This window comes from Myotis nattereri, assembly GCF_964212035.1.
Source record: "Myotis nattereri genome assembly, chromosome: X".
Taxonomy (NCBI): domain Eukaryota; kingdom Metazoa; phylum Chordata; class Mammalia; order Chiroptera; family Vespertilionidae; genus Myotis; species Myotis nattereri.
In genome coordinates, this window is record NC_138078.1 from 20,558,008 (window position 1) to 20,570,120 (window position 12,113).

General features: G+C 35.6%; 1 protein-coding gene across 1 annotated transcript in view; it reads left to right on the top strand.

Moving 5' to 3' along the window:
• Positions 1 to 12,113, top strand: part of IL1RAPL1 (interleukin 1 receptor accessory protein like 1) — a gene marked incomplete at its 3' end in the record, with an annotated part of 1,430,596 nt that overhangs the window by 813,430 nt on the left and 605,053 nt on the right. The window contains exon 5 of the mRNA XM_081115397.1: positions 189 to 342. Coding sequence (XP_080971523.1) covers positions 189 to 342 — 154 coding nt within the window. The remainder of the gene's footprint in view (positions 1 to 188; positions 343 to 12,113) is intronic.

Genomic DNA, 12,113 nt, shown 5'->3' on the forward strand with positions numbered 1-12,113 from the left:
AAAACATAAAGCACATATGTATATACATCGAAATGACGGATTTTTTTAAATAAATAAATGGGAGATGGTGACGTATCCATGAAACGATGTACGTCGAGTCCGACGTAACCCAAGGACTGCCTGTATATGGTATTTATAAAAATATACAAATATTATATGCACTACAAAAATTGTATTTCTCTATGCAGGAATGTAGGACAAAAGCATGGAGGCCAAGTATTGTATTCAAAAGAGATACTCTGCTCATAAGAGAAGTCAGAGAAGATGACATTGGAAACTACACATGCGAATTAAAATATGGAGGCTTTGTCGTGAGAAGAACCACTGAATTAACTGTTACAGGTAAGCACAGTCTTCAATATTTCATTTTCAAGTAATGAAACTACCATTTGAATTTTTGTTTTTGTGCCGCATATTGACTTTTCTAAATCTATGCAATGAAAGAAGAACTTAACCAAATGCTAAATGGATTCTTATAGGTGAAATTTACTCCTCCTTGCTTTTAAATTATCTTGCATTTCAGTTCACTTGAGAGGTTAAAGAAAATATGTTTTCAGAATTATAGAAATGTTAGCTTTTGAAAGCACTTAAAATAATATGTTTGCAATATCAGAAAATTATGTTTATATTTTGTAGTGGTATCATTTTCAGAAAAATTTTTTGAGTGTCGAAATGGAATTCATGAAATCCATCTTTGTCTTCCTGTCTTGCTCCAAACTAGAAAAAAATTATTTATCACTCTATAAATATAACATATTTTTTATCATAAACTTGAAAATAACATAAGTTCAGGTACAATAGCTGAATAATTATGTGAGATATAATGCGTGAAGTCATGAGAACAAGGTAGAAGGTCATGAGAACAAGAATCACAGCACTGTCTAAAATCAATAAATCTATAACTCACTAGTCTCATGACCTTGTTTGAATCACTACAATCTTCAGAATATCAGTTTCCTTGTATATAAAATAGTGATGACAAAATTTGCCTTATTTACCTCAAAGGGTTTTTGCAAGGATCAAATGAGGTATGGTAATATGTATGGGATCAGTTGGGAAAATACAGAATAATATCCAAATGTGCATCATTTTTGTCATTTTAAATCATGTGAAATATTGTGTTCATATTTTTTACTTTATAGTGTACTTCTCTAAAAGTGCTTCCAAGGGAAAAAGGGAAAGAAAACAATATTAGGAAGTTAAAGACATTATTCTCCTCTTATTGAGAAAAATTCTTCTTGGTGATTTTCTGTTGCACAATCGTATTTATGAAACATTTTAAAAGTATAGAAAGTATATCAAATACTTCAAAGAGAATTTTATTTGCGTGTTGACTCACATAAGATAATTTCCCTGCATATGAAAAGTACTTTGTTGTAGTCTTCTTCACCTTATAATAATCATCTTTTAAATCTTGAATTATGATATATTTTGAGTTTTAAACTAAAATTGGTTTCATGAAATTTACTTGGTGAATAGTAATTATCCTAATTGAAATAAATTTTAGTTAAATATATAAAGTACTCTTTGGTAATGCCTAGGATAAATATTAGACCCAGTAAACGATACTGGCAATATGTTACACTTGAATAATAAACACACATTCAGTCTTTCATTATGTACCTATGGTATGCATACATGTGTGTAATTTACTATAGTTTGGATTTCACTTCTGCTGTGTGTAATATGTCTCCGTATATAAAATTAAAATTAAGAGCTAATCACTTTGCCTCCCTATCTGTTTAATGAAATAGTGAAAAAAATATAACTGACTATACTTGGGTATTCTTTATCAAAGATATTGACTTTTTATTATTTTTTTCTCAACTATACTGATGTAACTTTTCTAAGGAACAGGTATTGAGAAAAAGCAATTTAAAAATATAATGCAAAATCATATGTTCTGAAAATAAATAGAATGCACTTTTAATCTTTATTCTTTGGAGAGTATATCTAATCCTTGTAAGCACATATTTCCCTTTTCTAGAAATACTAGGATACTAAACCACTATTGAGTAAAAGGAGATTAAAACATAATCTCCTGGAGACTGTAAATTGGGTCCCAAATGTTAAGACAACTTAAATGAGGCTATTTTATATAACCAATAATATAATTGTTTTCTCCTAGATCAGTGGTTCTCAACCTTCCTAATGCCACGACCCTTTAATACAGTTCCTCATGGTGTGGTGACCCCCAATTTCATTGTTACAAATTGAACATAATAAAAGCATAGTGATTAATCACAAAAACAATATGTAATTATATATGTGTTTTCTGATGGCCTTAGGCGACCTCTGTGAAAGGGTCCTTCAACCCCCAAAGGGGTCTCGACCCACAGGTTGAGAACCGCTGTCCTAGCTGCTATCCAGAGCTACTATATTTTTCTAACTTAATTTCTCCCAAAATATATCCTTTTTATATGAAAAGGAGGAATAATTATTTCTTGATATCCAAGAGGAAGTTAGTGACAGTTTTAATGAAAGTTTTCATTCAACTGATTATTGTGAATACCTCTAAGTTAAATAGTTTTACCTTTGACAATGATTTGGCCAAATAAGTAATAAACCAAAATTTGACTACATATGAAATTTTGGGCGAGTGGGAGAACTGCATGCCCTGGAATTAAAATAGTACCATTCAAATGCATTTTATGTACTAACAAGTCTATTGACAAGATATATTTATGTGTAAGATTGCTATTAATGGTGTGACACTATGACAAACACATTTATTTTGCCTGTGCCCAAATTAAAGAACAATTCTTAGAACACAAATTGTATCTCTCAGTAAAGCATCAAAGGTGGGCATTTATCTTGATGATAATTGATCACTGTTTTGTATCTTGGTTTTCTGAACATCATGATCATATTGTTTTTAATATAAATAATATGCAAATCATGATATAATTTAGTTTTAGTGGATCTACCACAGCTGATAATAAACAAATATTTTGAAGTGTGTTAGAATGTTTCTTTAAAATGAAAAAGTAAGAATCCTATATTTAAAGGGGAAAGGATATTTCTGGATAAAGTGGCTAAATGTATAGGCAATATTTTGAGCTTTTATGGGAGATTCTTATTAAAAGCTTATGGGTACACTATCTGCATAAGTATCTGCGTACGTTATTTGGAATCTTTCTGCATGGGACATATATCTATTTTCCCATCTTTATGTACTTATTCAATCACTTATTTATATCAGTATGGACTCATAGATACTTTATACATTGGTGTGTAATCCAATATCACCTTATTTATTTTATTGCTCAATTTGTTCTAGCTTTGGCCCTTAGGGGCTCTTTCAATTAACTCCTTTGTCCCTCTGACATACCCCCATCTGTGTGTGTGTGTGTGTGTCTGTGTGTGTGTGCGTGTGCGTGCATCCTTATTTTGGTACCATACAGTATGCTTCAGGATTATCTTTTGTATTTCCTGCTCCTGTCCTAGAATTAGTTTTTGTTTTGCAAAGAGCCCTCATTTTTGTTGTTGTTTAGTTGGACAATAGTACTAGAATCTAAGACCTGGATATTGGGAGTACTCATTGCTGCTGGGGTATAGTTGCTTCTAAAACTTCTCAGTTAACAGAGCAAGGAAATATGTGTACTAATCCAAGTATATACATATATTTATAAATATGTATATATGTAACCATGGGTTTCTATATTAAACTAAACATGAGTTCAGTCTTATTTCTCCAAATCTAATCCATTACCATTGGGAATATTCTAGCCTCTTCCTGTCCAATAGTGAAAAACCTTGTCCCGATCATCTGTTAATCATTTACTTAATTATTCAATTTCAATGAAGATGTATAATGAAATCAGGATTGTTAACCTGTACTCCTGTGATAAACAACTTTATTAACTACTGAATAGTGCTTATATATAGTTTATTTTGCCTTTTGTCTTACAAACTCCACTCATTTCCAATGTTACTTACATTAGCACCTTTTCCTTCCATCCCCTTCAGTGAGTTTGTCTCATATATTTGTAATATATTTAGATTGTTCTATCACATTCTGCATTCCACCCTGGGATCTTCCATCCTCCTAAACGATGCCTTTAAAAAATTGTATATACTAAGGGTTCTACCCTCTGAGTTCTTGACTGAGACCCCCTATAATATGACAGATTAATAAGAGAAAAACAAACAAAAGTTTATTGACATGTATACTATATATATATATATATATATATTAGAAGGCCCGTGCAGAAAAAATTGTGCACTGGCAGGGAAGGGTGGTCCCTCAGCCCAACCTGTGCCCTCACACGGATCACGCTGCCACTTGCCCTGCTCGCCCTGCCCACCCTGCCCAAGACACAGCAGGCCCAGATGGATCCCACCCTGGGGCGGACAGCAGCTCAGATCCTGCTGCCGCCTGCCCCTCCCACCCCACCCAAGACACAGCAGACCAGGATATCGCCTTGGGTGGCGAAGAGGGATCTGCCTGCAGTACGCAAATTAGCTGCCATCTTTATTGGCAGTTAATTTGCATATCTCGCTGATTAGCCAATGGGAGGCATATCGGAGGTATGGTTAATTTCAATCTTTGTCTATTATTAGATAGGATACACACACACACACACACACACACACACACACACACACACATTGAACAGACCCAGGATAACTAAGTACCTCTTTGAGATGGCTCAAGCTACTACCTTAAATACCATAGTCCACTTAAGACAAAAGAAATATTGGGGTGTAATTATGGGAGCTTTTTGAGATTTTAGTCACCTCCTCTTCCTGGTACACAGAGGGAGACACTTTTACAAATAGAGATTTCCTTATAAATGTAAATTTCCCTCTAAAACAGTAATGCCTTTGTTTTCACAGTTTCTCCTATATCTGCAGTTTCTCAAAATAATCAGCTCTAAATAATCCTTATAACAAAAATTCATATTTTGAGGTGGCATACTCTACTAACATATACCTACCTTTGAAACTTCTCCAAGAAGTTTCACAGTTCAGAAGATCAATTGCTTGATTGCTTCACATCTCAATGAACCAGTATTAATCCTGAGAATAGGTTAATTCAAGAAGTGATGTTACAAGTGAGCTCTCAACTTTAACCCTGCATGGTGTGAGCAATCACGTATTCAATAAGAAGCATTTCTATGGAAACACAAGAAAAACAAAGGGTAGTGGTTGGAGTAGACTATAAACCTAGTTTCTGAGTCCCGAGGGGAGCCATTGAGATTCCTAAACCTTGGGCTCAAAGAATCCTATTTTGTTTTTGTGGTAGAATATGTGTACATTTCAGTGGCATTAAGTACATTTACATTTTTGTGCCACTATCACCACCATCTATTTCTAGAACTTTTAAATCTTTTCATACCTAAACTGTACCCATTAAACAGTAACTCCAAATTACTTCATCCCACCAACCTTGGAAACAACCAATCTATATGTCTGTAACTATGAATTTGAGTTTTCTAGATACCTCATATGAGTGAAATTACAAAATATTTGTCCCCTTGTGTCTGACTTATTCCATTTAGCTGTCTTCAAAGTTCATCTATGATATCTCATTTCATTTATCACCAAATACTATTTCATTGTATGGCTGTACCATGGTTTCTCTATTAATCTATTGAATGGTGTGTCTTGGGTGCTTCCAGCTTGGGTAGATTATGAAAAAAAGTTACTATATACATTCTCAAGCAGGTTTTGTGTTTGCATAAGTTTTCAAATCAGTTGAGTAAATTCCTACAAATGTAATTCCTAGAGTGTATGGTAAGATTATATTTAGTTTGGTAAGAAGCTGCCAAATTGTCTTCTGCAGTAGCTGCACTATACTGAATTTTCATCTGTGATGAATGAAGACTTACACTTGTTCTGCATCCTTTCATCAATTTGAACTCTTATTTGGATTTTACCATTCCATTGGGTCTATAGCAGTATCTCATTGTTGTTTTAAATGCCAATTCCCTAATAACAAATTATTTTGAGAATATTGTATGTCCTTATTTGCCTCATGTATATCTTCTTTGGTGTAGTGTACTAGTATGTTCAGATATGTTACCTACTTTTTAATTGGGATGTGTTTTTTTCTTATTGTTCAGTTATAAGAATTCTGTGTATATTTCTGATACAAGTCCTTTATCAGATACATATATGTTTTGTATATATTTTATTGCAGTCTGTAGCTTTTCTTTTAATGTTCTTAATAGTGACTTTCATAGATCAGAGGTTTAGGTTTTTAATTTAAAGTTTTCATAGATAGATAGATAGATAGATAGATAGATAGATAGATAGATAGATAGATAGATCTAAGCTACTGAACAGTAGAATGACCAATGATCGAACGACTGGTTGACCAGTCGCTATGTCGTGCACTGACCACCAGGGGGCAGACACTCAGCACAGGCTTCCCCCTGGTCGTCAGTGCATTCCCACAGCCAACATCCCACGCCCCCCCCCCCGCCCTGATGACCCCAATTGGCCAACTTCCCGCTGCCCCTCCCCCCAGCCAACCTCCGGGCCGATTGGACCCTATCACAGCTGGCCAGGCTGAGGGAACCTACCCGTGCACCCAGCCAGTAGGGATGATGTGCACTGACCACCAGAGGGCAGACACTCAAATCAGGAGCTGCCTAGTGACTTTGCAGAATGCCCTCTATTACTCCGGACCCCTCAGGGGATGTCGGACCGCCAGTTTCAGACCGATCTCCACAGGCCAGGCCAAGGGACCCCCACCTGCCAGAGGGACCCTGTTCACTCGTCAGATGCCCTTTGAGCCCTGGCGCTGCCCCAGGTGTGGCCAGCCAGAGAGGGACTGCAGGAGGTTGGCTCCAGGGTGTGCCCAGCCTGTCTCGCCCAGTCCCACCCTGCCCTATCGGCCACCTTCTAATTAATTTCCTTTCTATAGACTTAATCTTATAGATTCCTTCTAAACACCATATATCAGACCCTAAACCTCTGCCAAATTATTTGTGGGAATGTGAGTAAAGGGAAAAAGTCATGTCCAGTAGTGGTCCAAAAGAGACCTAGTAATTTCAAAATAAATAAAACAGCTTGACTTTTCTTACAATATGAAATATTTAGACAAAAGCTACAAACATTAGTTATGGTACATCTTTTTGGATTTGTTAGGTATAAGAAAAGCAATATACAATTTATAGATTTTTCCCCAGAAATGTTGATTAAATTATATGACATTTATTTTTACCTGTTTAATAGTTATTTTCCTCCTAGCCAAAACATTTTTTATAATTTTCAAAAGAAATATTCAAAACAAAGTAACAACCATATTTTCATCATAAAATTTTGATATGAGTCAGACCAGTTTAAAAAACATTTAATTTCTAGGACTAGAGAGAAGTAATTGATTGTGAAAATGTTATAGCAGGAAAAATAAGATTCCCAATAAAATGTAAGAGTCAGCAATACAGTGAGGAAAGGAAAACTGACTTGAAAAAAAGTAAAATGAGTGTGATGATTGCTACAAGGATGTGATGGTTTTAGTAGTACTTTTATATTTGGTCTAACATTTTTAACAGAGTTAATGTAGCAATATAGTCAAAGTACTTTGCAATCAAACAATGCTCTCAAAAGGTACATCTTCTTTGTCTTTTTATGTATGAAAAAGCTGAGGCAAAGAAAGGTTAAGTGGCTTTATCAAGGCCACAAAGCATCGTGGTGACAAATTGAGGCATAAAATTTAATTTCCTGAACTTAAATTTATGATTTACTCCATGGGATAATTAATAGCAGGCATTGTACTTTTCATATTAGCTCAACTGATCACTATGAAAGATTTATCTTTTAAGTTCAACTGAAACACATTTAACACATGAGACCTTTAATTCTTTTGCCACTGATGTAATTAAATGGTGTATTTGTGGTCTAGCCTAGGGATGGAGTGATTACTTTTAATTTTTTTATATTTCTTTAAAAATTGGTACCTTTTATCTCCCCATTTAAAAACTATTTTTGTTAACTTATATCAGAGAATCAAGTGTGCTTCATTGATTGTTACTTAAAAAGAATCAATGAAAATAATAATAGGCTCATATTTTTCCAGACTTTACTGTGTGTATTTAGTAATGTGCTAGAATTAATGCCCACAACGATCTTCACATATATTATTTTTTGATGAAAAAGAACATACTGTACTCTTAGCTCTTTTTATAAGTAAACATCTACCATATTCTGCTACTCAAATATTATTTAGATTTTTGAATGAAAAGATATTAAAACTGATCAATAAAGTGAAACTGAGTTTAATCAACTTGGCCATTTAATCTAGATTTGGAGTTCAGTCCCTAGAGCAAAAGACCTGTCTTAGGAGTAATTTCTAATGATAACTCTCCTGACACTAAGTACCTTAATTTATTGTTTGATCTCTCAATATATTTAACGATTTGTCCAAATCAATAAATCAAGCAAACATTTAATGTCAAGGAATGATAACTTTTAATAAAAAGTGTGATGTGTTTACTCTTAAGCAGAAAATGTATATACATTCTAGAATATATCAATAGCAATTTGAGATGTACCATTTCTGATCCTGGGGAAACAATATATTATTCATTTAGATGATTTCCATCAATATAGCAATAATAAGTATTAGTAATCAGAATAGTTAATACTTATAATTTACTTATAATACTCATAATTTACATAATTTACTATGTGCCCAAATATGTTCTAATCCTTTTTAATTATATTTATTGGGGTGACATTGGTAGTAAAATTATATAGGCTTCAAGTGTACAATTCTATGATATCTCATCTGTATATTGCATTGTGTGCCCATCACCCAAAGACAAATCTTCTGTGACCATATATTTGACCCCCTGTACCCTTTATTAACCCCCTACTCTCTTTCCTCTGGTAGCTACCATACTGTTGTTTGTGTTATGATTTTTTCTTTGTTTTTCTTATTTGTTCACTTGTTGCTTTCACTGTTATATCCCACAGATAAATGTATGGTTTTTTACTTCTTCTTACTTTGCTTAGTATGATAAAGTCAAGATGACTCATCTATTCCAAATAACCTCAATTTATTTACCCTTCAGAAATTCTCAAGTGCCTGCTAAGTACCTGATATTCTATATTTTATAAATTGCACTTGAAAAATAGTCTATTTTTTCATTGCCCACTATTGTTGATCTCTTAAATTGAAAACAACACAAAACAAACAAACAAAAACAATGGATATCCATTTCTGAAAATGTGGTTGATTAGATATTCCACTTTCCTGCCTTTAACACCTAAAAAATGCTAAATATAATATAATAGAGTAGAAGATTATCTAGCTTTCAAGAAAGTTTTCAAACACATCTCAGGAGCCAAAAGGAAAAAAGGAACTAAAAACTGGAGCAGTTGAAGAACTTGACTCTGAGACCATCATGAGCGGGCAGCATGTGAGTGGCACAGAGGAATGTAGGGATTGTCATTATGAACCACCAAAGGCTTGGCTTTCATTCATTATATGGGGAAATGAGACTAGGATGTCCAAGGGCGGGGACTTGGAAATGAAGTTCCCATATAAACCTGGTATTCTAAAAGCGCTAACATGAAAGTGAAAAGGGAAAAAAAAATGTGATCTCTAGCACAGGAAGAAGACAAACCAGTTTGCATGCCCAGGTATGAACTCTCCATTTATTGAAACAAACAAAAATGTGTCCTATTAATCTATAGACTTGGGGTTTGTGGGTTTGAATGTATACCACCTGTGTGGCCTGAAAGCCCTTATGTAAAAAAAACAAACAAAACAAAACAAAAAGAACATACTAATGGTGCCAGGCTGGTATTTACTGGAAACATATAAAGCAAAAGTCATAGAGCAGTGGTTCTCAACCTTCCTAATGCCATGACCCTTTAATACAGTTAATCATGTTGTGGTGACCCACAATTTCATTGTTACAAATTGAATATAATTAAAGCATACTGATTAATCACAAAAACAATATGTAATTATGTATGTGTCTTCCGATGGTCTTAGGCGACCCCTGTGAAAGGGTTGTTCGACCCCCAAAGGGGTCATGACCCACAGGTTGAGAACTGCTGTCATAGAGGAACATAACTTCAACACATGCTGCACAGCATTTCCCCAGTGGTTGGCAAACTGCGGTTCTCGAGCCACACGTGGCTCTTTGGCCCCTTGAGTGTGGCTCTTCCTAAGCCTTAGGAGTACCCTAATTAAGTTAATAACAATGTACCTACCTATATAGTTTAAGTGTAAAAAAATTGGCTCTCAAAAGAAATTTCAATCATTGTACTGTTAATATTTGGCTTTGTTGACTAATGAGTTTGCCGACCACTGTGAAGCCCCACTGAAGATTGCAAGACAAAAAAAGACATAATTTGCCAGACTAAAAGTGTCTTAGGACAAAATATAAAATGGACTAGGGCCTCCATTTTATAAGATGTAAAGATTAGTTTGATGGCAGGACACAGTACTCTGACACTAGGATAGATGAAAGGCCGAACTCTTTATTACATACAGATCCATCTGAGAGATGCCTGGCACCCGGGGGTTGTACCCTTGGACAGGGTAACAGCAAGCTGAAACTGTAGGGAACAGCTTATGGATGATGAGTGGGGTGGTGTTAGTTAAGTTTTGAGGGCTCCCTGTTGATTGGCTAAATTTGAATAATGTCACAGCCTCACAGGCATGCAAGATGTCCTTAGTACCTGGCGCCTAGCTTCCAGGGCAGTTAGAGCTGGTGCATAGTGACACCTGAGTATGAGAGCCCAAATAAGGAATTAGTTGAGATGCATTAATTGGCTACTCAAGAAGGGGAACTCAATGGCCTCCAGCCAGGGCCTCAAATGGGCCTGGGTCAAGATAGCATAGCCATGGATACAGACAACAGTGTGGTGAAGTCCAAGGGAGGGGGAGGTATGTACGGGTGGAGGTGGGCAAAGGGGGATATAAAGAGGGACACCTGTAATGTCAACCTACATTCTTTTTTAAAAAAAATAAAACACCAAGGAGGTGGTTTGGGGGATCGGTTGAAAAAGGTAAAGGGATTAAGAGGTACAGGTTGGCAGTTAGAAAAATAGTTATGGGGATGTAAAGTACAGCATAAGAAATAGAGTCAATAACATAATAACTATGTATGGTGCCAGGTGGGTACTGGAAATATCAGGGGGAACTCTCTGAAACTAATACAACATAATATTGAATATACACTGTAATTGAAAAAAACATACAAAAAGAAAAAAAGACACGATATTATACTCTTAACAACGTAAAGTACTATAACCCACAATATAGGTTATAAATTAGCTCTGCTCAAAATGATTAGTAACATTTTTAAAATCTAAAACAACGCTTCTATTTTTGGTGCTGTGTGAGAGCGTACATATTAAAAAGAGCACTTGGTCAGCAGTACTTTTTTAAAATATATTTTTATTAATTTCAGAGAGGAAGGGAGAGGGAAAGAGAGATAGAAATATCTGCCGAAACCGGTTTGGCTCAGTGGATAGAGCGTCGGCCTGCGGACTGAAGGGCCCCGGGTTCGATTCCGGTCAAGGGCATGTACCTGGGTTGCGGGCACGTCCCCAGTGGGAGATGTGCAGGAGGCAGCTGATCGATGTTTCTCTCTCATCGATGTTTCTAACTCTCTATCCCTCTCCCTTCCTCTCTGTAAAAAATCAATAAAATATATTAAAAAAAAAAAGAAATATCAATGATGAGAGAGAACCATTGACTGGCTGCCTCCTGCATGCCCCCTACTGGGGATCAAGCCAGCAACCCAGGCATGTGCCCTTGAGCAAAATTGAACACAGACCCTTCTGTCTGCAGACCGACGCTTTATCCACTGAGCCAAACCCAAACCTATATGCCTTTTGATTTGTGTGAATTTTCTGGTTTACTTTTTGGTGTTACACTAATGTCTGACATAGTTCGTCAGCAAGAGCTAGCCTTTAATTTTTGCTACTTTTGTCAGTGGTGGATTTCAAGCGTACTTATGATCACCCTACCAGTGAAATCCCATAGACTGCTTATCTCTTAGAAATGGTACAGCCTTCCTGTCACCAGTCATCCTTGCCTGGCTCAGGTATTAGAACTGTATTGCTTCTAGGCTTGCAGACCACTAACCAAACTCATATCTATTTCATTGTTAGAGAAACAGCTACTTTTTCTTTGATGG